The sequence below is a fragment of the Chelonoidis abingdonii genome, chromosome 13, assembly GCF_003597395.2.
Source record: "Chelonoidis abingdonii isolate Lonesome George chromosome 13, CheloAbing_2.0, whole genome shotgun sequence".
In the NCBI taxonomy this organism is placed as follows: Eukaryota; Metazoa; Chordata; order Testudines; family Testudinidae; genus Chelonoidis; species Chelonoidis abingdonii.
This window is the reverse complement of record NC_133781.1, coordinates 4,713,945-4,741,863: the sequence shown is the minus strand read 5'-3', so window position 1 is coordinate 4,741,863 and position 27,919 is coordinate 4,713,945. Positions and strand designations below refer to the sequence as shown.

The window sequence follows — 27,919 nt, the reverse complement described above, 5'->3', positions numbered from 1 at the left end:
TAGATAGTTGGGTTTGCAATGACCAAGAAAACCACATGGTGACTTGCCTGCTTGGTGCAAAGGCAGTGGATCTCTTGAGACATCTAGATAGACTTATGTGTAGTGCTGGGGAGGAGCCAGTGGTCGTGGTACATGTAAGTACCAGTGACATAGGGAAGGATAGAAGAGACGTCCTGGAGGCCAAATTTAGGCTGCTAGGTAAGTGATTGAAGTCCAGGATCTTTACAGTAGCATTCTCTTAAATGCTTCAAGTTCCACATGCAGGGCCAGTTAGACAGGCAGAACTGCAGAGTTTCAATGCGTGGATGAGACAATGGTGTAGGGAGGAGGGATTTAGATTCATTAGGAACTGGGGAAACTTTTGGGAAAGGGAGAGCCTATACAGGAAGGATGGGATCCACCTAAACCAAAATGGAACCAGAGTGCTGGCACTTACAATTAAAAAGGTTGTAGTGCAGTTTTTAAACTAAGGGCTGAGAGAAAGCTGACAGGTATGTACGAGCACTTGGTTTAGACAGAGAATCCCTTGGTGCGGGGGGGATCTATTAATGTCCTAGTAAGGAAGAGAGGATGGAAAATGATAAAATACAGGTAGGATATGATATGAGAGACTCAAATGAAAAAGAGTCCCATTCAATTCCATCATGTAATGGCAGACAGCTAAAAAGTAACAATTTTTTTTAAGTGCTTATATACCAATGCTGGAAGTCTAAATAATAAGTGTGAACCAGAGTGCCTCATATTAAATGAGAATATTGATATAATAGGCATCACAGAAACTAAGTGGAATGAGGATAATCAATGGCACAAAGTAATACCAGAATACAAAATATATAGGAAGAACAGAACAGGTTGTGCTGGTGGGGGAGTGGCACTATATGTGAAAGAAAGCACAGAATTAAATGAAGTAAGAATCTTAAATGAACCAAACTGTACCATTGAACCTCTATGCAGGAGCGGCTTTAGGCATTTTGCTGCCCCAAGCACGGCAGGCAGGCTGCCTTCGGCGGCATGCCTGCAGAGGGTCCGCCGGTCCTGCGGCTTCGGCGGACCTGCCGCCGAAGGCAGCCTGCCTGTGACCTCGCGGAGACTGGCAGAGCACCTCCAGTGGCTTGCCGCCCCAAGCAAGCACTTGGCGTGCTGGTGCCTGAAGCCGCCCCTGTCTCTATGGATAGGATTGCATGCTCTAATGAGTATAGCAGCAGGGACTGCCTGACCAGGATGTGACTGTGAAATGCACAGGGAGATTAGAGAGGCTATTAAATTAAAAAACTCAATAATAATAATGGTGGATTTCAACTATCCCCATATTGACTGGGTACATATCACCTCAGATGGGATGCAGAGAGAAAGTTTTTTGACAGCTTAAATGACTGCTTCTTGGACCAGTTAGTCCTGGAACCCACAAGAGGAGATTGTGATTTAGTCCTAAGCGGAGCACAAGATCTGGTTCAACAGGTGAATATAGCTGAACCACTTGGTAATAGTGACCATAATACAATTAAATTTAACATCCCTGTGGTAGGGAAAACCCCACAGCAGCCCAACACTGTAGCATTTAATTTCAGAAAGTGGACTACACAAAAATGAGGAAGTTAGTTAAACAGAAATTAAAAGGTACAGTGCAAAAAGCAAAATCCCTGCAAACTGCGTGGAAACTTTTTAAAGACATCATAATAGAGGCTCAACTTAAATGTATACCCCAAATTAAAAAACATAGTAAGAGAACCAAAAAAGTGCCACCAGGGCTAAACATCAAAGTAAAAGAAGTAGTGAGAGGCCAAAAGGCATCCTTGAAAATGTGGAAGCTAAATCCTAGTGAAGCAAATAGAAAGGAGCATAACTCTGGCAAATGAAGTGTAAAAATATAATTAGGAAGGCCAAAAAAGAATTTGAAGACCAGCTAGCCAAAGACTCAAAAAATAACAGCAATTTTTTTTTAAGTACATCAGAAGCAGGAAGCCTGCTAAATAGCCAGTGAGGGCCATTGGATGATTGAGATGCTAAAGCAGGGATAGGCAAACTTTTTGGCCCAAAGGCTACATCTGGGAGGGGAAATTGCATGCAGGGCCATGATGTAGGGCTGGGACAGGGGGTTGGGGTGCAGGAGGGAGTGCGGGGTATATGAGGGGGCTCAGTGCAAGGGGCTGGGTGCAGGAGGGGGTGCACAGTGTGGGAAGGAGCTCAGGGCACTGGTGCAGGGCAGGGTGTGGAGTGCGGGAGGAGGCTCAGGGCAGAGGGTTGGGGTGCAGGAGGGGTGTAGGATGCAGCAGAGATTTGTGGGGCAAGCAAGGGGCTCAGATATGGGGTGCAGGAGGGGTTTGGACTGTGGGATCCGGCCTGGCGCTGCTTACCTGGAGCGGCTCTGGGGTGGCAGCAGTGTGCACCGGGCCAAGGCAGTCTCCACTGGCCACCAATGGGAGCTTCGGGGGAGGTACCCACAGGCAAGGGTAGTGCACTCAGCCCTCTGCCTCCCCTCCCCCAGGGGTTGCAGGGACTTGGTGCTGGCCACTTCCCGGAGCGAAGCAGGGCGCACAGCGCCATGGGGATGGCAGTCCCGCAGGCCGGATCCAAAGCACTGAGGGGCCGGATCCATCCCTCAGGCTGTAGTTTGCCCACCCCTGTGCTAAAGGAGCACTCAAGGATGATAAGGCCATTGCGAGAAACAACATTAATTTATTTGCATCGTTCTTCATGGCTGAGGATGTGAGGGAGATTCCCAAACCTGAGCCATTCTTTTTAGGTGACAAATCTGAGGAACTGTCCCAGACTGAGATGTCATTAGAGGAAGTTTTGGAAGAAACTGATAAACTAAACAGTAATAAGTCACCAGGACCAGATGGTATTCACCCAAGAGCTCTGAAGGAACTCAAATGTGAAATTGCAGAACTACTTATCATTTAAATTGGCTTCTGTACCAAATGACTGGAGGATAGCTAATGTGACACCAATTTTTAAAAAGGCTACTGAGGTGATCCCGGCAATTACAGGCTAGTAAGCCTGACTTCAGTACTGGTCAAAATGGTTGAAACTATAGTAAAGAACAAAATGGTCAGACACATAGATTAACATAATTTGTTGGGGAAGAGTCAACATGGTTTTTGTAAAGGGAAATCCTGCCTCACCAATCTAATAGAATTATTTGAGGGGGTCAACAAGCATGTGGACAACGGGGATCCAGTGGAGATAATGTACTTAGATTTTCAGAAAGCCTTTGACGAGATCCTTCGCCAAAGGCTCTTAAGCAAGGTAAACTGTCATGGGATAACAGGGAAGGTCCTCTTATGGATTGGTAACTGGTTAAAAGATAGGAACCAAAGATAGGAATAAATGGTCAGTTTTCAGAATGGAGAGAGGTAAATAGTGGTGTACCCCAGGGGTCTGCACTGGGCCCAGTCGTATGTAACATATTCATAAATGATCTGGAAAAAGGGGTAAACAGTGAGGTGGCAAAATTGGCAGATGATACAAAACTACTCAATATAGTTAAGTCCCGGGCAGACTGTGAAGAGCCACTAAAGGAACTCTCAAAACTGGGTCACTAGGCAACAAAACGGCAGATGAAATTCAATGTTGATGAATGCAAAGTAATGCACATTGGAAAACATTATCCCAACTATACGTATAAAATGATGGGGTCTAAATTGGCTGTTACCACTCAAGAAAGAAATCTTGGAGCCATTGGGATAGTTCTCTGAAAACATCCACTCAATGTGCAGCAGCAAACAAAAAAGTGAACAGAATGTTGGGAATCATTAAGAAAGGGGTAGATAATAATAAGACAGAAAATATCGTATTGCTTTTATATAAATCCATGGTACGCTCACATCTTGAATACTGCATGCAGATGTGATTGCCCCATTTCAAAAAAGATAGATTAGAATTGGAAAAGTTTCAGAAAAGGGCAACAAAAATGATTGGGGTATGGAATGGCTGCCATATGAAGAGAAATTAATAAGATAGGGACTTTTCAGCTTGGAAAAGAGCTGACTAAGCGCGGATATTATAGAGGTTTATAAAATCATGACTGGTGTGGAAAAAGTAAATAAGAAATTGTTATTTCTCATAACACAAGAACTAGGGTCACTAAAAAAAATTAATAGGCAGTAGATTTAAAACAAACAAAAGGAAGTATTTTTTTCACAATGCACAGTCAATCTGTGGAACTCCATGCTAGAGGATGTTGTGAAGGCCAAGACTATAACAGGGTTCAAAAAACAACTAGATAAGTTCATGGAGGATAGGTCCATCAATGGATATTAGTCCTAGCTTCTGTTTGCCAGAAGCTGGGAATGGGTGACCTAGGATGGATCACTTGATTACCTGTTGTGTTCATTCCCTGTTGGGCACCTGGCATTGGCCACTGTTGGAAGACAGGATACTGGGCTGGATGGACCTTTGGTTGGATCCAGTATGGCCATGCTTATGTTCAACCCCAGAACCTGGCCGCCCCAGCCCTCGGCTCTGCCCCCTCCACCCGCACCCCCTGCTGCTCCAGCCCTGGGCTGAACTCCTCCCCGAACCTGCACCCTCCTTCCGCCCCAGACCTGAAGCAGTCACTAGGGTAACTTGCTCCCAGGGCGGGTCATTCAGCAGGAATTTGGATTGCACAGAACACAGACAGGATTGGTTCCAATATGGTTACCAGAACTGCAGTAAAGTGGAACATTTTCAGCTTGTGCGTTGGAGGATATCTGATGCATATTATAAGACTGTCCTCCATAAATAAGGAAACTTGAGGTGCCTTTATTATCTTTTGTTCCCTCTTTGTTTCTATGGGGAATTGCCAACAGCATAATACTGTCTTCCTTTTAAAATAAACTTAAAAAAAAAAAACAAAAAAAAGGCAATGGCTGTTGAAAATAGCAATTCAGTCCTAAAACCACTGGGAAAGCTTTCTTGACTCAATTTTCATCTTACCTTTTCATTACAAGCAATTTCAGGTGGATCAGGTTATACTTTTGATTTGGGACGAAATGACAGTAAAGCCCTGCTTCAATGGCTGGCCATCCTGAAATTTGAGGTGTTTCAATCTGGAAGGACAGGGTTGCGTAGTTCCCTTTTCTGATTTGCTAATCTGGAAGGAAAAAGGTCAATTTCTGCTTCCATGGCTCAGAGTGGAAACCTTCTATAGTGCCGGTACTGATTCTAAAGCTGCCCAGGATCGAGCCATCCCCTCCACCTACTTTTTCATTTATATCTAAGTGGGATCCACGTACCTCCCTTGCTAAGGGAATTTAGATAGAGAGAGGGCACTGTACCTTTTTTAAGTACCACTCAATTCATTCTTTGGGGGAGACGAGCAAGGTTGAGGTCACACCAGTATCCCTAATCCAGTCTGGGGATGTCTTCTGAAGGGGATATCTGGGCCAAAGCCTTCTACTCCTTGGGCATACTTGTTCCCCATTCACAGTGCCACCCTGCGCTAGCAGTGAGCTCTCCATTCATAGCAAGCTGCAGCATGAGATTTCAGCTACCATACTCTCTCCTACTCCCTTTCCCGTTGACAGCAGCCAAGGGAATATTGGGAAATGTAGTTCTTTCCCTGCTCCAGGGCTGGCTCTATAGGCAGGGAGCTAACCAAGGAACTACAGCTCCCAGGGCCCCCTGTTGGTTCTCAGCTCCCAGGCTGGATCCCTGTGGGCTGCTGCCCCTGCAAATGGGCTGCCCCAAGCACCTGCTTGCTTTGTTGGTGCCTAGAGCCGTCCCTGATATTGCTGAGTCTCCTGTGGGTGGGAAGGGGACAGAATGTAACACGCAGGCTCTAGGGACTATCAGGGCTGACTCACCTGAAATATGGGGGACCAGTGAAGATGCTTGAGCAGAAGCTAAACACCTCTCTGATCTTCCATTACTCAAGGTGACAGGAATCCGTACCCAGTAAGGTCATGGTATAACAATTCTCCTGCATGGCATTCCTGTACAGGTGTTGCTAAAACAAGTCTTGGAGAGCTCACAGATGCTCAGTAAAATACACAGCCATCTCCTCAAAGGTCACCTCCTCTGCAGACATTCCCTTCGCTGTCCCCTGGGAGGATGGGATGATCTGGAGAGAAATGTGGCTGTTTATTCTGAAGCCTTTCAGGGTGAGAAGGACAATTAGGGAGGTCTCATTAGGGGCATTAGTGTATTTCATATCCTGATTCTCCCCAGGCTCTGCTATTGTGGAGAAATGCAAGAGCCAAAATATTCAAAAAGAGCAATGTAAAGCAAACTCTTAAATCCATCTTCAGGTAGTGTCTGGCCTTTAAAGAATGTTGAGCCTGAAACATCAGGGGTCATTTCTGAGGAAGCAGGACTTTGATAAGCAGGCAGGTACCTGAATGTGGATTTGGAAGCTCAAATGCAGGCTCCTGAAGTTAAAGATTCTGACCTGGTCACTTAATTACACCCTCCCACTGGGACTGAACACATGAAATATTCCCACTAACAGAAGTTAAATTAAGTCAATGAGACCACTCCTATTTATAAAGACATGCATGTGTACCTGTTAGCAGCAAGATAAAACCCGTAAAGTAGAAAACAAACCTTAACTTCAAGCCATTAAATCCATATTCATCTTTCTCAGTATGGAGCCTGAGTTTGAAAATATTTTAAACTTGCAACACTGGGACTCAGTTCTGGCACTCAGCACTTGTGATAATCAAGCCATTTATTCAGGTACCAGAATATTGGCCAGAACCAGAATATTGATTTCAAAGCCTAAATTCACACTCCTGTATTTAAAGATCCTGGCCTTGATTATTTTATTAGTCCTTAGACTACACCTTCCTAGGAGGGAATGCAGGGAGACAGCTATATACCCAAGAAGAATGAAATTAAAATACATAAATAACTACATTTGGGATTCTTTTAACTTTCTTTTTTTGCTTCTGAGCCTTTAGGGAACACACTCTTCATACTTTTGCTGTCACCTCACCCAAAGAATTCATATACTTAAAATGGCTATACATTCCTATAGGAATTACTACCATTCTGGACTTCCAGTAACATGGGACTCCTGGCTCCCTTTGTAATTGAAAATGTATTAAAAATCCTTTTTTCTGTAAGTAATTCCCCATCCTGCGAACACTGAAATGCACAATTTACTCTTCAACAAATTAAATAAATGAATACATGTTGATTTTTTTCTACTGAATTTTGTATCCTTATAATTATGTATTTTAATTTCATAGACTTTTATGTACGCTATGTATTTTGTGATACCTTTCAATGAAATTCTTCATTCTGACAAGTTTATTTTTTTGTACTGCCCAAAATAAGATTTGGAGAGGGGGGGACATGAATTATCCTGTTACTCCTTTGCTTTGGTTCCCTTTTGGAAAAACTAAAGTGCTTTGTCCCCATGTTTTCGTGGGGAGATAGCTAATACCTGTTAGTTATCCCAGGGTGTTTGAGTCTGAATGTCTAGAGCCCCCCATTTGGGTGGGTGCAATGGAAAACCATTTAAAGCCTTTTAAACTAAAGAAATTAACAGAGGCTTTCAAACCCCTCCCCCTCAATTTCTCTTATTCCCTTCCCTTATAAAGGGCATGTCTATGCGGTGTAACACTAAGGGTGTGAAGTTAATGCACATATGTTACAGAGAGAGGAAAAAAACTAAGAAATGACAAGAGGTTTTGGGCAAAGCCTGGTTTGTTGGTCTAGGAGTTATGTCTTCATTAGGATCTGAATTTCTGTTTGTTGCTTTGAGTGTGAGACACCACAGAAGAGACCTTTAAAGGTGAAGTTAGGTGCTCTACTTTTACATTTTATAGCTAGATTTGCCTGTTTTTTTCCCAAGGTTCTAAGGAATAACAATTGCTTTTGGACCAAAGTATTGTTTGTTGGACTAGGGATATGATTCTTGCTTATAATGCAAGCAGTCTGGGGTTTAAAACCCATGGAAACCCTTGCAAAGGTTTCAGAGTAGCAGCTGTGTTAATCTGTATCTGCAAAAAGAACAGGAGTACTTGTGGCACCTTAGAGACTAACAAATTTATTTGAGCGTAAGCTTTCGTGGGCTACAGCCCACTTCATTGGATGCATGCAGTGGAAAATACAGTAGGAAGATATATATGTACACACACAGAGAACATGAAACAATGGGTGTTACCGTACACACTGTGACTAGAGTGATCAGTTAAGGTGAGCTATTACCAGCAAGAGAGAGAGAAACTTTTTGTAGTGGTAATGAAAATGGTCCATTTGCAGTAGTTGACTAGAAGGTGAGGAACAGTGGGGGGTGGGGGGGCGGGATAGGATAAACGTTTTTTTCTCTCCTACTGGTAATAGCTCACCTTAACTGATCACTCTTGTCACAGTGTGTATGGTAACACCCATTGTTTCATGTTCTCTGTGTGTGTACATATATATATTCCTACTGTATTTTCCACTGCATGCATCTGATGAAGTGGGCTGTAGCCCATGAAAGCTTATTCTCAAATAAATTTGTTAGTCTCTAAGTGCCATAGGTACTCCTGTTCTCCGTGGAAAGGTTGTGTTTTCTCTTGTACCTTAAATTTTTTTTACTAGCTTTTCCTGTGTCTGTGGGTATTATTTCGTTAGTTGTTTCTCTTTTCATTTTTAATTCCGAAGAATGACAATTTACTTTTGGCCAAAGCATAGCCTATTGGAGCAGGAGTTATTCTGAGGAAAGAACATAGTGAGGATAAGGAACCTCAGTTTAAGCAGTGGGGAAAAGGCCTGAGAAAATGACTCTGAAATGTGATCAGAAGGAAACATGCTGGGTGTGCTTAATTTTGTATTGAAAACTTGTTCAGTGTGTAACAGGGGCGATAGTGGAAAAACAATGGTATATTTTTCTGCCTAATAGCTTGTGTTTAAGAGGTATACATAAATATTTCAGGCTACGTCTACACTATAGAATAATTCCGAATTACATTAAACCATTTTTATAAAATATATTATACATTCGATTTCACGCGGCCACACTAGGCACAGTAATTCGGTGGTGTGCGTCCATGGTCCGAGGCTAGTGTCGATTTCTGGAGTGTTGCATTGTGGGTAGCTATTCCATAGCTATCCCATAGTTCCCGCAGTCTCCCCTGCCCCTTGGAATTCTGGGTTGAATCATTGTCGCAGGTGGTTCTGGGTAACTGTCGTCAGTCATTCCTTCCTCCGGGAAAACAACAGCAGACAATCCTTTCGCGCCCTTTTCCCTGGATTGCCCTGGCCAGGACGCCACATAGCACGGCAACCATGGAGCCCGCTCAGCTTTTTTTATTTTACAGTCACCATATGTGTACTGGATGCCGCGGACAGAGGCGATACTCCAGCACACACAGCAGCATTTGTTTGCTTTTGCATGATAGCAGAGATGGTTATCAGTTGTTCTCCGTACCATTACTGCTGGAGTAAACTGGCAATGAGATGATGGTTATCTCTTCCCCCTTTGTACTGTCTACTTGCTATCATGAGTTGCCCCTGGCTGAGATTCGGCTGGCTGGGCGCAAAAGCAAAACTGGGAATGACTCCCTGAGTCAATCCCTCCTTTATGGTTTCTAAAATAGAGTCAGTACTGCCTAGAATATGGGGCAAGTGTACTAGAGGACCAGTGTATCAGAGAGCACAGCTGCTCCATGTCAGTATTCACAGGGGGTGCCCCTGCAACACCCCACCCGTTGCTTCCCTCCTTCCCCCAACCTTCCTGGGCTACCGTGGCAGTGTCCCACCCATTTGTGTCATGAAGTAATAAAGAATGCAGGAGTTTTAGTGGACTAAAATGAGGGGGAGGCAGCCTCCCCGGTGCTATGATAGTCCAGGCAGGACATTAAGCGCGTGTGGGGAAGAGGAGCCCAGCTTTCCCACTGCCTATATAGTCCAGGCTTACAGAATCTTTTCTTTACACATGAAAGGAGGGGACTGATTAAAGCTCAGCCCCAGTTGTTATGATGAAGACGGTTACAGCCGTTCTGTAACATCTACTGGGAGTGACCAGGAATCACTCTGTTCTGTTTTTAGCCAGGCGCCCCCCCGGGCTGGCCTCATCTCAGGCCAACATGTTAGATATGAACAGTTATCAAGCATGGGCGCTCAGGTTCATAAGGACTGTTACCCAGTCCTACTGCACCATCTGCCACCGGAGAGGGGAGAGGAGTGAATACTGTGCTTCACTGCTGCAGCATAGGCATCTACCAGCAGCATTCAGTAGACATAGGGTGACACTGAAAGAAGTCAAGAAATGATTCTTCCCCTTTCTTTCACATGGGGGGGGGGAGGAAACTGGAGAGCTATTCCCTGAACCACGCCGGACAATGTGTTTGAACCTACAGGCACTGGGAGCTCAGCCAAGAATGGCAAATAGTTTTCGGAATCTGTGGACTGTGGGATAGCTGGAGTCCTCAGTACCCCCTCCCTCCATTAGCGTCCATTGTCTCTGGCTTCCGTTACGCTTGTCACGCAGCACTGTGTATTCCTGGAGATTTTTTTCAAACGCTTTGAATTTTGTCTTCCGTAACGGAGCTTCTGATAGAACAGATTGTCCTCCCCATACAGCGATCAGATCCACTATCTCCCGTAGGTCCATGCTGGAGCTCTTTTTTGGATTTGGGACTGCATCGCCACCCGCTGATCAGGCTCCATGCCCTCTGCTGCCCCGCGGCAAACAGGAAATATAATTTAAAAAATTCGCGAGGCTTTTCCTGATTTACCTGCCCACTGCATCCGAGTTCAGATGCTGCTCCAGAGTGGTCAGTGGTGCACTGTGGATACTTCCGGAGGCCAATAATGTCGATTTCCATCCACACTACAGTATTCCGAAGATACTATTGATTTTAGCATTACTCCTTCTGCTTTTGTAGGAGTACAGAAATCGATTTAAAGAACCCTTAAATCGATTAAAGAGCACTGCTAGTGTGGACGGTACGCGTTAATCGCATTTAACGCGTGTTAAAATCGATTTAATGGCCTAGTGTGGACGCAGGCCTCAGATACAGTTTTCAATACTTTACACTAGTTTCAATGTTCTGGCATTAACAAAGAATCCATGGACTGATCTACAATGGAAGAGAGTATCAGAGGATAGCCGTGTTAGTCTGATCTGTAAAAGCAGCAGAGAATCCTGTGGCACCTTATAGACTAACAGACGTTTTGGATCATGAGCTTTCGTGGGTGAATACCCACTTTGTCAGATCATCTGACGAAGTGGGTATTCAGCCACGAAAGCTCATGATCCAAAATGTCTGTTAGTCTATAAGGTGCCACAGGATTCTCTGCTGCTTTTAATGGAAAGAGACTGTCACAGAGTCACCCGGGCGATGAAATGGAACTACTCCATACGAAGCCAGTCAGGACTCTGGGGAGCATGTCTACTCTCTGTGAGCATAGTATCTCCAGGGCAAGAAGCTTACATAGCTTTGACCTCCCTGGATCTGACCTCAGAGCATTCAGCATCCCCTTCCACACTGTGTGTTTCCTGCAGTGAGTCCGCTGGGGCAGGGCTCCTGGGGAAGCCAGAGGGCCCTGCACACCCCAACTGCACAGTCAGGACCGGCGCTAGGGGTTTGAACGCCCTAGGCAGACAGCAATTTCGCCGCCCAGCGCACTGGTGCCGCGGCTCTGGTGGAGCTGCCGCAGTGGTGCCTGCGGAGGGTCCGGTGGTCCGCGGCTCTGGTGGAGCTGTCGCAGTCATGCCTGCAGGCGGTCCACCGGAGCCGCGCGAGCAGCCGAGCGTCCGCAGGCATGACTGCGGCAGCTCCACCGGAGCTGCGGACCAGTGGACCCTCCGCAGGCACGACTGTGGCAGCTCCACCAGAGCCACCGGCTGCCCACTCTGCCAAAATGCCGCCCACCAAAAATTCTGGTGCCGTAGGCAATTGCCTAGGCTGCCTAAATGGTAGCGCCAGCCCTGTCCACAGTCAGATGTAACTCTCTGCCAGCTGGTAGAGCAGAAGGTTTATTAGTTGACAGGAACACAGCATAGAACAGAACTTTGTTAGCACAGAAATCAGTGACTGGGTGGGGAGGGATAGCTCAGTGGTTTGAGCATTAACCTGCTCAACCCAGGGTTGTGAGTTCCATCCTTGAGGGGGCCATTTAGAGAACTGGAGTAAAAATCTGTTTGGGTATTGGTCCTGCTTTGAGCAGGGGATTGGACTAGATAACCTTCTGAGGTCCCTTCCAATCTTATGATTCTATGACTTTCAGCCAAGTCCATCTTGGGGGGAGGGGAGCCCAGAGCCAGGGCTCTAGCCCTCCCCCTGAGCCACAAGCCATCCAAGACTGACTCCCTTCCAGCTGCCTGGCCCCCGCCCTACCTATTGCTCCTCCTTCAGCCTTTATCTCACTTCAGGGGCCAAGAGTCACCTGGTTGCATTTCCCCTCCTGGGTCTCAGGTTATGAAGGGGCAGCCATAGCATCTGTGCAGGCAGCTGGTGCAACCCCCACAGAAGTCACACACCCTTATTCCCACCACCTAATGACTGGTGCAATACACAGGGAAACTGAGGCACACATACATACAACATAACAAGGGAAAATCCCCACTTCACCACAGAGACTAATAAAGAAATAACACCTTCATTAAGATTTTACATGCAATAGGCCTGAGGTTTAACTCTTTAGAATGCTTTTCCCAGTTACAAAAATACCTTTCTTCTTTTTCAAATGAAAAATAGAGATTTCACAATGGTAGCAAGTGGTGACAGGAGTGCCCCATTCATCACAACTCACTACTCTTGGTTCAGATGAAGGGGAAAGGTGAGAGGTAGCAAGTTGTAGCACCCATCACAACTTGATACCACTGAGCTAGAGCATGGAGAAAGATAGAGAATGAAGAAAGGAGGTAACAAATCATGATGAGATTGCCCCCAGCCATCAGAATCTGCTATCTCTGGGCTGGGTATGGGAAATGCACAGGCAGCAAATTGTGATGGGGCAGCAAAAGAGAATGCCCAGGTGTCAGTAGCTTTTAGCGGTAGCAAATCCATTTGCAGGAGTTGAAGCTGGGCTTGAAGTTATATGATCAAAAGAAATTTGTGGGATAGGAAAAAAACGTAAATTTATAAAAAAAATAAGTTACAAAATCACACCACCACACGGGAAATGTAATACAATGTGAGTACACAACATCCAGCAGCACAATGCTAACTGAGGCAAATGCCAGAGTGCTAAAAACAATGAGTAATAAAAATTGTATTTAAATAAGTAATTAAAATGTGTGATGGTACATTTGACAGTGAGGCAAATCAGAACAGCAGAGGAGACAAATCTGTGAACCATGTAAACTGACAAGGAATTATTTTAAATACAAAACAGGATGTGTGTGAGAGTGAAAGAGAGAGAGATTTCAATGAACCAGGTCTCATTGGTAGCTTGCTACATCATTTCAGATAGAGAAAGAGCTGCTGTATGTAGGCCAGTGGTTCTCAAACTTTTGTCCTGGTGACCCCTTTCACATAGCAAACCTCTGAGCGTGACCCCCATTATAAATTAAAAATGCTTTTTTATATATTTAACACCATTATAAATGCTGAAGGCAAAGCAGGTTTGGGGTAGAGGCTGACAGCTCAGGACCTCTCCATGTAATAACCTCGTGACCCCCTGAGGGGGTCCCAACCCCCAATTTGAGAATCCCTGATCTAGGCACTAGGCTACACTGCACCAGGGAGGGGGTGCTGAGACGGACCATACAGCAAACAGCACAAGCCCCTCTGTCAGCAATCTACACCCTGTTTGGCAACCACTACTGATAGCTCACCCCTTCCCTATTGGGGTTTCCCCTCTGACATGGTCTGGCACAATATTTCCCCTTTCTGAACCCCAGCTCCTGCACCCTGTCCTCGATTTTCTCCATCTGCCTGCCCCGCCTCCTTACTCTCCTTTCATATGTTGGCTCCTGAACAATTTCTGCCCATCCTCCCCTCCGATTTCCCCCTCTTGCTCCCTCGTCAGCTTTGTCTTGCAGGAAGCAGAGTATGGAGGTAGTAGGGGCAGAGCAAAGGCAGCAGCTACAGCAGATGTCACTGAGCATTCGCCTGGCTCCAGCCTGCCCTGGAACAACAAAGGAGCTAAATCTGTTGCTTCCTGTGCTGCTGTTCTGTCCTCAAAGTGTGAATGTGGTTGTGCGTGGGTCGGCGGGTTCATTAGCTGGAGCTGTGACCACCAGAGGGCTCTGAGCATTGCTAAGGGAGCGGGGACAGCTAATAACACTCTGTCTGCTCCTTTAAACTTCCTGGTTGGGACTCAGACGACCTTGCTGCTGCCGCATCCATTGTGATCTGGGAGCTAACCAGCTGCTCCCCAGCGGGGTGTGTGCGGGAAGAGCCCTTCCCTAGCGCCCCTCTGTGCCCAGCCAGGGGGACTTTCTCTGGGGGCTGGAACCAGCCCCTGGGGCAGTCCCGGCCTCTGCCGACACCAGCCCCTGAGCCGGAGCCTGCAGGTGAGGGGAGAGACCCGGGGGAAGGGCTGGGGCCGGGCAGGAAAGTGACTCTGCACCAGCGGCCCCCCCTCGCCCCAGCTCTGCTCCCGAGGGGGCGGGGGTCTGCGAGTCCCAGAGCTGCTGCCCACCCTGACCCCCCCGGCTTTGAGCGCCTGCAGGAGCCGAGGGAGCTCCGGCACAGCGAACCGAGTCTCCCCGCCCGAGGGGAGGGGAGGGGGCAGGAGGGAGTTGCGGGGAGATAGTGGAAGAGGCAGCAGGAGCAATCCTTGAGGAGGGAGGTTTCCAGCTCCCGTCCCTGCCCAGCCCCATTCCCTGCAGCACCCCGGGGCAGACTGACTTTCCTGGGACAAAGTGAGGGGCAGGGAGAGGAAAAACCAGTTCCTGCCTCTGCCTAGTCTCCAGGGCTATGAGGAAGCGAAATCTGTAAAGGTGACTACTCGTGATGAATCTGATAAAGTGGCTCTGTTTTTATACCCTCATGGCAGACACCACATAGGGGTCTGTCTGACAGTGTGTCCCCTCTCCCTTCCATACTCTGATAGGAAGGGGAGGCAGAATTGATCCCCTCCTCCATCTCCTCTGGGAAAGGGTGTTGGGGACCAGGACATGGATGGTCATGTCTAATGGTCAGAGCAGGAGTCAGTCCTAATAGTCAGAGCCATGGGTCACAGCCAGCATCAGGAACCTACAGCCAAGAGTCAGAACTGGAATCTGGGGCTGGATGCCAGAACCCAGGGTTAAAGCTGAAGTCAGGAATGGGAGGTGAGGGATAGAAGCACATTACCTGGACTCGGGCAAGACAGGAGTAAGGCTGGGAATAAGCAGGAGCTACCACAACCATGGGCAAATACACAATAGCCAGAGCAGGTCTGCTAACCCCCTCAGCCCCTGGTGGCTTGGCCTGTCAGGCAGCTCAGATGGGCCCAGCTGTGCTCATTACTGTGCCTGGGCTTCAGCTAGCAGGTCCTTGCTCCTGACCAAGGACTGGGAGGGCATTTGATTGCTTTATCTCCCGTGCGGTTATTTGAGTTTGTTCTGCCTTGTTTTACCCAGGTTAGCAAGTGTAATATCCTTGTGGCTTCCTGCCCAGCAGGACTCACACCTGGCTGGAGCTCCCATTTTCTTTCAGTGTTCAGAAGTGATGTGGAGGTGGATTTGGTCCTCTTCTTTCTTTCCTCTGGAGAAGGGTTTTTTTTTGGGGGGGGGGGGAAGGGGCGGAGTTCTGTTCATCTCCCCAGCAGTTACTTTGGTTTGTTTCTGTGATGCAAGAACCCGAGGATGCCAGCTGGTAAGGGGGTTACAGGAATGTCCTGATTCTTGTAAGTACATTCTGTTTCACCAAAGAATGGCCTGTGCAGTCTTAAATGAAAACTGGGGTCATAGTGGAAATTAATATTGTTGTGAAATATATGTATGGATCCTGCAGAAGGGGGTGTGTCTAGATCCTGAAAATATGGTTTAAAGTCTGTGTCATGGCAGAGTTGTGTGACGCAGTAGGGAGCGGGGTGGATTGACTGGGGAATGTTGTCTAGTTTTACTGGGACTGTCTGCATTGTGGATGCGATAGCAGGGGATAAGCCTGTAACCTGAGCCAGGAAGGGGGTGGGGCCAGGTGACACCTTTGCCCGGATAACTGGACAAAGGCTAGAGGAAGAGCTGGGGGGAGGGAAGAGAGCCTGCTGGATGGTTTTTTGGTTTCAGTTTTTTGCTGGGTGGTGGAACGCAGGGAACCCCAAGGCTGGGGTCTAAGCTCCCTGCCCCCTAGAAGGACTCGACTGAGGGGTCCTACTTGTACCTAAAAGCTCTGTTTTAGACTGCGTTCCTATTGTCCAATAAACCTTCCGTGTTACTGGCTGGCCGAGAGTCACGGTGAATCCCAGGAAGAGGGGTGCAGGGCCCTGACTCTCCCACACTCCGTGACAAGTTGACAAACAGGTTTTCTGTCAGATAGGAGAAGTGTAGTCACCTCTCTCTGCTGAGATGTAATTAAGTACTGGAATCCAGCCCCATGGATACACATTTACATACAAAGTCAATGGAGAGATGTGAAAAAAGGGAAGCAGCACTCAGGAAAACAAACCGCAGGTGGTCGTCCCGACTTGGGGCACAAAGAGTGAATTTTGGGTATATAAATGGAAAGCAAAGAAGACACCCTTTTATCCTGCACCTAGGAAGTAAACAGGTGGTTCGGCTACCTTCATGAAAACAGGATCTCAACCAACCTTGGTTGAAATGCTGCAGAAGACGTTGGCTGAGATAAAATTTATTTAGACAGGAGGTTAGCCTGTTAAGTCTCTAGAAAGAGTTTTTCTGTTTCTATTTTTGTTGTATAGGTCTCCAATATCCTTACTCACTGCCACTTGAACCTTGAATCTTTATTAATGAACTTACTGTGGTTTTCACTATAGATATATCTAAGTGCTGTGGTATTAAGCTAGATGTTGATCCTGAACTGAATCATACCAGCTAGTGTGTATGCTTTTCCTTTGGGGACAGCAAATCTGGTATTTTTGTGTATGGTCAGTTCTTAAGGAGCTGGACACTACAGGGGAATGCTTCAAAGGGACTTGGGGATTAGGGTGCACCTATTGTTTACCTGCAAGGCAAAGTAATGGCTGGCATATCCAGAGGAGGTTGCTTTAGTGGCTAGCAGACTGGTAGTGTCAGGGAGCTTGTGACAGATCTTGTTACCAATCTGCCTGAGCCCACAATTGATCAGGCTGGGGTCACAGGATCTTTTGGAGAGGAGATGACGAGGCACACACCAAGTGTCTAAATTTTTAAAGCTTTACTAATAAAATAATAAAAATACAGCAGAGAGTGCTGAGAACTCTCCCATGTCATTCAGGGGAAGAAAGAAAGCATTAGAGCCCCAAGCCCTAACCCACTTTCACACTCACTACCCAAAGCTGGCCAGGCCTGGGTGTAACATAAGAAGAAGAAGGGAAAGGATGGACGGGAGTTCTTGCCCTGGGCCCAGGTCGTCTAGGGGATCCACTGTAATCTCCGAATTGCTCCAGCTCTCAGGAGGGTTTTAAGTCCTGGATTCCTTGAGGGTGTTCCATTCTGCAACCTCTGTTCCTGGTGCTCCTTGTGTTAGTCCAAACCGCTTTCTGTAGTCTCTTTCCCTTTCACAAAACATCCCGGCTCTGGAAACTGTTTTCTTTTCTGTCTTGGCCTTCACTGGTCTCACTGTTATCTTTGCAGCTCTGTGTCTCACTTAATTCTTCTTTTCTCACAGCTGGTCGGGGGGTGGGGAAGATTGGATTTCCCCCTTCTGTCTTGGCGGGTAGCAGCTGGCCTTGGACTGGAGTTCTCTTGTCTTCTGACTGAGCTTGTTAATTACAGTGTTGAGTTAACCCATTCTCTGCTCTTTTCTTTTTCTTCGCCCCCATTTTTGGCCTCTTGTGACCTACAAGGAAACCTTCCACTCTCCACTCACACACCTTTAACCTTCCCCAAAATGCTTTGTGATGCTCGCAACAGTGTTAGCAATATACAGTGCTGATCTGCCTTCCCAGGGGACTCCCTAAGCGGAGGGGGCCATTGGGTTGTGACAAGCTGACACCCAGCTAAGCACAAGAATATCTGCATCATGCTGGATGCAGGTGGGTAACTAAATGACTTACAGTCCTAGGTACCCCAAGAACCATCACGGTCCACCTTTGCTTTTCCTCTCTGAAGTTCCTTCCCCCCCTCCCCAGAACAGGGAGTGACTCCTGTCTGGATTGTTTCCCTATCCCAGCAGGTGAGAGGATGGTGAGTGAGAACAAGGAGGGGAATCCTCAACAGGAAGGTCCTGAGCATGTTGGTCCAGGTGAGATGATATCAGGAAGATCTGAAGGGGATGTTTCTCAGTGTGCTGAGCAGGGAGAAGCCCGTGAAAGTCAGTGCAATCCAGAGAGGCAGCAGAGAAACTATGCAAGGGAGAACCAGTGTAAATCTACTCACAAGAGCCGAGTGGTCAAGAAAATCAAAGAAACTGTTCAAAAGAGAATCCCCAGTGGAGACAGACCCCATGTATGCAGTTTCTGTGGGAAAAGCTTTTACTGGAGATCAGCCTTTATTAGTCACCAGAGAACCCACACAGGAAACAGACCCTACAAATGCAACGAGTGTGGGAGAAGCTTTAGTCAGAGCTCAACTCTCACTATTCACCAGAGAATCCACACTGGGGAGAGACCCTACAGATGCAATGAGTGTGGGAAAAGCTTTAGTCGGCATGGAAACCTTCTAGCACATCAGAGAATTCACACAGGGGAGAGACCCTACAGATGCAATGAGTGTGGGAAAAGCTTTAGTCAGAATGCATACCTTCTATCACATCAGAGAACCCACATGAAGGAGAAACCCTATGTATGCAATGAATGTGGGAAAAGCTTTAGTCACAGCTCACAACTTCTATTGCACCAGAGAATCCACACCGGGGAGAGACCCTACATATGCAATGAATGTGGGAAAAGCTTTAGTCTGAGCTCACACCTTCTATCGCACCAGAGAACCCACATGGGGGAGAGACCCTACAGATGCAACGAGTGTGGGAAAAGCTTTAGTCGGCGTGGAAACCTTCTCTTACATCAGAGAACCCATACAGGGGAGAGACCTTTCAAATGCCCAACGTGTGGGGAAAGCTTTGTTCAGGTCTTGAAACTCATTAGACACCAGAGAATCCACACTGGAGAGAAACCGTATAAGTGTAATGAGTGTGGGAAAAACTTTCGTGACAAATCACACTTTAATAAACATCAGAGAGTCCACACAGGAGAAAAGCCCTTTAAGTGCCCTGAGTGTGGGAAAAGCTTTGGTTCAAGCTCAGATCTTATTATACACCAGAGAATTCACACAGGGGAGAAACCCTATAAATGCATTGAGTGTGCGAGAAGCTTTCGTCGAAGCTCAGACCTCACTAGACATCAGAGAAAACACACAGGAGAGAAGCCCTACAAATGCCTCAACTGTGGGAAAAGCTTCAGTGACAGTTCTGCCCTCACTAAACACCGGAGAATCCACAGAGGGGAGAGACCCTACAGATGCAAGGAGTGTGGGGAAAGCTTTCGTCACATCTCAAACCTTCTATTACATCACAGAACCCACACAGGAGAGAGACCCTATAATTGTCCTGACTGTGGGAAAAGCTTCAGTCGAAGCTCAAATGTTATTACTCACCAGAGAATACATACAGGGGAGAAACCCTTTAAATGCCCTGAATGTGGGAAAAACTTCAGTACACGTTCAGCCCTTACTGCACATCAGAGAATCCATAGCAGAATGAGACCCGTATCAATGTCTTGACTGTGGGAAAAGTTTTGGTGACAGCTTAGCTTCTATAATCTCCAGGGAACCTACACAGGGAGAAACACTACAAATACAATAAGTGCAGGGAAAGTTTTAGTTGAACCTCACACATTCTATTACATCAGAGAACCCACATTCGGGGGTGAAAAACCCTATAACTGCCCTGACTGTGAGCTAAGCTTCAGTTGGAGACAAACTAGTATTAAGCATCACAGAATCTACACTGGAGACAGCCTGTGAATGCTTTGAATATCAGGATCAGGCAAGGCTGGAGTGGTCATGCAATAAGGATGTACAATATTTGTTAAAACAGAGACTGAAATCACCATTCCTGAACAGAGCCCTGTAGGACAAAAAGCTGAGATAAGATTCCAATAATGATCAGATCCCATCACAGCACTTCTCAAGAAGCTCTGAACATCTTCTGTTCAGCTCCTAAATTTGTTTGGTGCTAGAAAGCTCTCTTCTATTCTGTGACTTCTCATTTATTCTTCATAGTTTTTTAGACCTGGATCCACCAAGGGACTTAAGCGTTATGATGCTGAGTATTGTGATACCACGCTTCTAGACAATCACGGAAACAACACTGGGATCCAAAAGCCTGAGTTAGGCACCTTGAATGAATGGAGAGAGAGAGACATCTCAGAATGTGACTCACAAAACCAAGTATACTAGGTGGGGAGCCACCTAACCTAGCCAAGGGGAGATGCTAAGGAGGCAGGGAGTCCTGCCCTTTTCATGTATATAGGTACCTAAGTCCAGGCTCCAGGGAAGCGCCTGTCTCTGCTTGTGATTCATAAACTAGGGATGATAAGTGCTCCTCTGCCAATGGGGCCCCATCCCGTTGGAGTGTTCCAAAGTCACCTAACACTATACAAAATACCTGGGGCAGGGGAAAAGAGGACAAAGACCTCTCTTATACCCTTTAGCCCAGTGGTTGAGGTACTCACCCAGGAGGTTCAAGTCTCTATGCTGTTCAAATCCCTTCACTTCACCAGGGAATCTGCCGCCTCCCAAGTGAGTGCCCTAGCCACAGGATATTCAGAGGTGGAAGTATTCCTCAATCTCCTTTGTTGAACCTGGTCCACTGTATAAAAGTATTCAGCTAGGAGATGGCAGGTTCTATGCTAAGGAAGGATTTCAAGAAAAGGATGGAAAGGAATTTCTTGTGATGGCTGAATGCCACCTGCTGGATGGACAGGAAACTTGCTATGACAGTTAATGAATTACCACCTGCAACAAAAGGAAATACTTCTCCAAAAGAAAAAGGACAACGGAAACTTGCCTAATATGTCCTTTGGGGTAGATTGAGTCCCCTATTACAACCACATGGAGTGATAATGCATAAAAAAGGTTTTGAGCTAGACAATCCTAAATTCCCTCTAAGCTGCTCAGCAGCATGGCCATGTAGCAGCCTATTTAGCACTGTGCAAGTGCTTAGGGAACCTGCCTAAGTGTAGATAAGCCCTTAAAGTAGACTAAGGCTATGTCTACACTGCACAGCTTACAGTGGCATAGCTGTGCTGCTAACACCTTGCCACTGAAAGGAACCCAGTATAGCTCCTGTTTGTTGGCAGGAGAGAGCTAAGAACACTCCCTCAACCTTCTTGATTAACTTTAATTTGAATATGTAGCATTGTCATAGCCATGTGGGTCCCTGGATCTTAGAGAGACAAGGTCGGTGAGATAATAGCTTTTACTGGACCGACTTCTGTTGGTGAGAGAGACAAGCTTGAAAGTGTTCTCAATAAAAATATTATTTCACCCACCTTGTCTCGTTAAATTGAATTAACATTTGATTAATTAAACTGCTTTTTGAACTTTCACACTTGTAAACTTGCCTATTAACTCCACCAAACTAGAGTTAATCCTCTTGGCTCTGAACTGTTGTATAATAATCACATCGGGTGATTCTTGTACCACAGCTTGTACAGGGTTCATTGTAATTATTTTCCATCTCAACACATCTCTAAACAATGCTGAATTTTCAGCTGTAATAATTGGGAATTCTTAGCTTCACAATGTTACCTTCATAAGATAGAATTAAGAGAAATAGTAGGAGTTTTACTAGATTTTTAAGTTGTCACTACTTTCACTTCTCCCCTCCTACCCAATTTATCTAGTTTTGTCCAAATTCATTTTTAGTTTAAAAGTTTTAGTAGCAAGTTGAATCATTGTGTTGTAGACTAGTTATTATGCTGAGTTTATATTTGGTTATTTGATCATCAGTAATGCTTAGCTACGAGTTAATCTTAATTAGGCTAAAGAACCTGTGGATTTTTTTTTTAGTATCCTAAATAATGAAGTGCATACCATTGTGGTTAATCCCCATAGCTTTTTGAACTTTATACTCGGTTTTATAACACTAGTCCATTTAATACTTGCTTTCTATTTTAGAATGTCATATTTAATTAAGAGGTTATTTTAAGAATGGGTAAATTGTATCACTCATTTTATTTACCATTTTTCATCTAGTGTATCTCATTTGCATAATCCTTATTGATTTGATTGTTTATTGGTTTCTTCTGCCATTTCTGATTACTTAAATAAACTCTTCTTTATTTAAAGTCAAGTACAGTGGTTTATTTTACAACAAATGGGGAGATGTCAGCTGGTGAAGATGAGCCACCTAGGGTAGTAGAGAACGTACAGGTAAGCACACAGGCTGATGTGGGTGTGATGCAATGCAGTGTGGGATAGCAGAAGGGGGCATAGTTAATACAAAATAGGGCTACGTGCCCACAAATCTTATATCCATAGAACTCATTCTGTGGTGGACTAATATCACTTCCAATGAGGATTGATTAAAGTGGGAGAAAACATCAGATAAATGGAAACAAGAACTTTTATTTGTGAACTCAGAGCAGTTTATGCCAAAATCCAAACATTTTACTTGAACACTCTCACATAGAACAAAAATGGAAAAGTTACAGTCAAATATGATTATCTTGTTTGTATGCATGTATCCTCTTTGTATAAAAAGTTACGAATGTTGACTATATACTTGTATTTCAGATGTGTTTGCTGCTAGGGTAACACCCACGAGTTAGTTTACATCCAGTCCACGTTACGAATGAACTATTCAAGTTGATGTCCCATTAAGGAACAATTAACTCTTACAATGGATATAGAATCATAGAATATCAGGTTGGAAGGGACCTCAGGAAGTCATCTAGTCCAACCCCCTGCTCTGTAGTGGGGGACCAATCCCCAACTAAATCATCCCAACCAGGGCTTTGTCAAGCTGGGCCTTAAAAAACCTCTAAGGATGGAGATTCCACCACCTCCCTAGATAACCTATTCCAGTGCTTTACCACCCTCCTAGTGAAATAGTGTTTCCTAATGTTAAAACTAGACCGCCCCTACTGCAACTTGAGACCACTGCTCCTTGTTCAGTAGCGCAGCTAGGGTGGAAGCAGGGGGAGCAGTCACTCCCACTGAGCAGAAAAATGGCGCCTTTTTAATTTTTACTCACCCAGTGGCGCTCCGGGTCTTCAGCGCTTTTACTCATTCAGTGGCGCTCTGGGTCTTTGGCAGCACTTAGGTAGTGGGTCCTTCAGCCACTCCGGGTCCGCTCCGGGTCTTCGGTGGCAAGTCCTTCAGCCGCTCTGGGTCAGTCGGGTGTTTTCTTTTTCTTTTTTCTTCACGGCAGGTGGTGCCTTTTTTTATGTGTTCGCTCCCCCTGCTGCTAAAACTTGGCTTTGCCACTGTTCTTGTTTTGTCATCTGCCACCACTGAGAACAGCCTAGATCTATCCTCTTTGGAACCCCACTTCAGGTAGTTGAAAGATGCTATCAAATCCCCCTTCACTCTTCTCTTCTGGAGACTAAACAATCCCAGTTCCCTCAGCCTCTCCTCATAAGTCACATCCCCCAGCCCCTAATCATTTTCATTGCCCTCCGCTGGACTCTCTCCAATTTGTCCACATCCTTTCTGTAGTGGGGGACCCTAAACTGTACACAATACTTCAGATGTGGCCTCACCAGTGCTATAGTGGGGAGCAATCACTTCCCTCAATCTGATGGCAGTGCTCTTACTAATGCAGCCCAATATGCTGTTAGTCTTTTGGCAACAAGGGCACACTGTTGACTCATATCCAGCTTCCTGTGCATTGTAATCTCTAGATCCTCTTCTGCAGAATTGCTTAGCCACTCAGTCCCTAGTCTGTAGCAGTGCATGGGATTCTTCCATCCTAAATGCAAGACTCGGCACTTGTCCTTGTTGTACCTAGTCAGATTTCTTTTGGCCTAATCCTCCAATTTGTCTAGGTCACTCTGGACCCTATCTCTACCCTCCAATATATGTACCTCTCCCCCGAGCTTAGTGTCATCCACGAACTTGCTGAGGGTGCAATCCATGCTATCATCCAGATCATTAATGAAGATGTTGAACAAACTCGGCCCCAGGACCAACCGCTGGGGCACTCTGCTTGATACCAGCTGCCAACTAGACACTGAGCCATTGATCGCTACCCATTGGGCCTGACGATCTAGCCAGCTTTCTATTCACCTTATACTCTCATTCATCCAATTCATACATGCTGGCAGGAATACTGTGAGAATACGGAGGCTGCTTAACTCCACAGAAAACACTAGTGTGGGGGACCTAAGCTCATCTCACCCAATGGCCTTTCTGTGGATGTTTTAGTTAGAATATGCCTAATGGCCATCCTATGAGTCATCAAACCATGCAAGGGCATTTGACTTTCTCATGTGACCTGGACTCCATCTTGTGCCTGTGATTTTCCACAAACTAAGACGGGGTTCTCAAACTGGGGGTCAGGACCCCTCGGGGTCATGAGATAATTACATGGGGGGTTGCGAGCTGTCAACCTCCACCCCTAACCCTAACCCTAACCCTTACCAGGCCAGGGCCATCAGGAGAGGAGCATGTAATTTTCCCAGTTAGTGAATTGCACACAGAGAGATCACTAGACATTAGTGATTCCCACTTGCTCTGTGGCTCTTTAAGTATTTATACACCATGGAACTGCTTCACTAGGAGAGACTAAGGGAACCCCACATCAAAGTACCCCACAACTCAATGGTTTAGGTACTCACTTGAAAGAGGACAGATCCCTGTTCAAATCTGTTTCCCCCTCAGGTGGAGGGAGAACTTCAACAGGGGGTCTCCCACATGCTAAGAATGTAAGCTCACCACTGGGGAAAAGTTTTGTGGAGTTAGACAGCCTCTGAACATGCTTAGTAGATGAGGCCCCACGAGCAGAGGGGCATCTAACTTCCCTTGTTTGTGGATAAGGCACATATTTCTGAGAGGTCAGCATATACCCTTCTCATCAGCATCTCCCATGGGCTAGCTTACACAGTGTCCCACTTGCTGGTTTTTGTGAATCACTTTCTACGTTGCCTATCTCTCCCCATTCATTGCATAGGGGCCTAACTCAAGCTTTGAGGATCCCAGTGTTGTTCCCATGACTTTCTAAGTGCCTAAAATGTAGGCTTTGCAACTCTCAGGGCATGTCTACACTATGAAATGAGGTTGATTTTATAGAAGTCGATCTTTAGAAAGCGATTTTATACAGTCGATCGTGTATGTCCCCACTAAGCGCAGTAGGTCAGCTGAGTGCGTCCTCAATACCCTAGCTAGCATCGACTCATGGAGTGGGGCACTGTGGGTAGCTCCTGCAGTCCCCAGTGCCCACTGGAATTCTGGGTTAAGCTCCCAATGCCTGATGGGGCAAAAACATTGTTGCAGGTGGTTTTGGGTCCTTGTTGTCAGTCTCCCCTCCCTCCTTGAAAGCAACAGCAAACAATCATTTTTCATCTCTTTTCCTGGGGTATCTGTGCAGACGCCATAGCACATCAAGCATGGAGCCCGCTCAGCTGCGCACTGCTTTTGTGAGCATTGTAAACACCTCGCACATTATCCTGCAGTATGTGCAGAGCCTGGCTAGGAGCCGCCAGCATGAGGACGATTGTGAGGAAGACACGGACACAGATGTTCCTGAAAGCATGGGATCTGGCAATTGGGATATCGTGGTGGCATTGGGGCATGTTGATACAGTGGAACAGTGATTCTGGGCCCGGCAAACAAGCACAGACTGGTGGGACCATGTAGCGTTGCAGGTATGGGATGATTCCTGGTGGCTGTGAAACTTCCGCATGTGTAAGGCCACTTTCCTGGAACTTTGTGAGTTGCTTTCCCCCACTCTGAAGCACAGGAATACCGAAATGAGACCTGCCCTGACAGTTGAGAAGCAAGTAGCGATAGCCCTGTGGAAGCTTGAAATGCCTAACGGCTATCGGTCAGTTGGGAATCAATTTGGAGTGAGCAAATCTACCATGGGGGCTGCTGTGATCCAAGTAGCCAAGGCCATCAATAACCTTCTGCTAACAAGGGTAGTGATTCTTGGAAATGTGCAGGTCATAGTGGAAGCTTTTGCTGCAATGGGGTTCCCTAGCTGTGGTGGGGCGATAGATGGAATGCATATCCCTATCTTGGCACCGGACCACCTTGCCAAACAGTACGTAAACCACAAGGGGTACTTCTCAATAGTGGTGCAAGCACTGGTGGATCACAAGTGCCATTTCACTGACATCAACGGGGGATTACTGGGAAAGGTGCATGACGCTCGCATCTTTTGGAACTCTGGACTGTTCGAAAAGCTGCAAGAAGGGACTTTCTTCCCAGACCAGAAAATTACTGTTGGGGATGTTGCAATGCCAATAGTTATCCTTGGGGACCCAGCCTACCCCTTGCTCCCATGGTTTATGAAGCTGTACACAGGCAACTTGGACAGTAGTAAGGAGATGGTCTGCCCAGTGCCAGGGAGCCAGAATGAGCTGGAATGTGAACCTTAGACCATAAGAAATTAAGAACGGCCGTACTGGGTCAGACCAAAGATCTATCCAGCCCAGTATCCTGTCTGCTGACAGTGGCCAATGCCAGGTGCCCCAGAGGGAGTGAACTTAACAAGTAATGATCAAGTAATCTCTCTCCTGCCATCCATCTCCACCCTCTGACAAACAGAGGCTAGGGACACCATTCCTTACCCTTCCTGGCTAATAGCTATTAATCAACTTAGCCTCCATGAATTTATCCAGTTCTCTTTTAAACATTATTATAGTCCTAGCCTTCACAACCTCCTCAAGGAAGGAGTTCCACAGGTTGACTGTGCGCTGTGTGAAGAACTTCCTTTTATTTGTTTTAAACCTGCTGCCCATTAATTTCATTTGGTGGTTTCTAGTTCTTGTATTATGAGAATAAGTAAATAACTTTTCCTTATTCACTTTCTCCACACCACTCATGATTTTATATACCTCTGTCATATCCCCTCTTAGTCTCTTCTTTTCCAAGCTGAAAAGTCCTAGCCTTTTCGATCTTTCCTCATATGGGACCCGTTCTAAACCCCTAATCATTTTAATTGCCCTTCTCTGAACCTTTTCTAATGCCAGTATATCTTTTTTGAGATGACGAGACCACATCAGTATGCAGTATTCAAGATGTGGGTGTACCATGGATTTATATAAGGGCAATAATATATTCTCCTTCTTATTCTCTATCCCTTTTTTAATGATCCCTAAAATCCTGTTTCCTTTTTTGACTGTCGCTGCACAATGTGTGGACATCTTCAGAGAACTCTCCACGATGACTCCAAGATCTCTTTCCTGATTAGTTGTAACTAAATTAGCCCCCATCATATTGTATGTATAGTTGGGGTTATTTTTTCCAATGTGAATTACTTTACATTTATCCACATTACATTTCATTTGCCATTTTGTTGTCCAATCATTTAGTTTTGTGAGATCTTTTTTGAAGTTCTTCACAGTCAGCTTTGGTCTTAACTATCTTTAGTAGTTTAGTATCATCTGCAAACTTTGCCACCTCACTTTTTACCCCTTTGTCCAGATCATTTATCAATAAGTTGAATAGGATTGGTCCTAGGACTGACCCTGGGAACACCCACTAGTTACCCCTCCTCCATTAATGAGAAATTTACCATTAATTCCCTATCCTTTGTTCCCTGTCCTTTAACCAGTTCTCAAAACCGAAAGGACCTTTCCCTTATCCCATGAACAACTTAATTTATATAAGAGTCTTTGGTGAGGGACCTTGTCAGGCTTTCTGGAAATCTAAGTACACTAATGTCTACTGGATCCCTCTTGTCCACATTTTATTGACCCCTTCAAGAACTTCTAATAGATTAGTAAGACACGATTCGCCTTTACCAGAAACCATTGACTTTTGCCCCAAACAATTTGTTCTTCTATGTGTCTGACATTT

At 45.9% G+C, this 27,919-nt stretch overlaps 2 protein-coding genes across 2 annotated transcripts in view; both read left to right on the top strand.

The window, feature by feature from the left end:
* Window positions 1-19,745, top strand: part of LOC116837181 (uncharacterized) — a 91,092-nt gene extending 71,347 nt beyond the window's left edge. Inside the window, exon 3 of the mRNA XM_075071975.1 lies at window positions 18,126-19,745. Coding sequence (XP_074928076.1) covers window positions 18,126-19,672 — 1,547 coding nt within the window. The 3' untranslated portion in view covers window positions 19,673-19,745. The remainder of the gene's footprint in view (window positions 1-18,125) is intronic.
* LOC116837177 (uncharacterized) overlaps window positions 14,311-27,919 on the top strand; it is a 52,667-nt gene continuing 39,058 nt past the window's right edge. The window contains exon 1 of the mRNA XM_032801393.2: window positions 14,311-14,380. The gene's annotated coding sequence lies outside the window, so the exon portion shown is untranslated. The remainder of the gene's footprint in view (window positions 14,381-27,919) is intronic.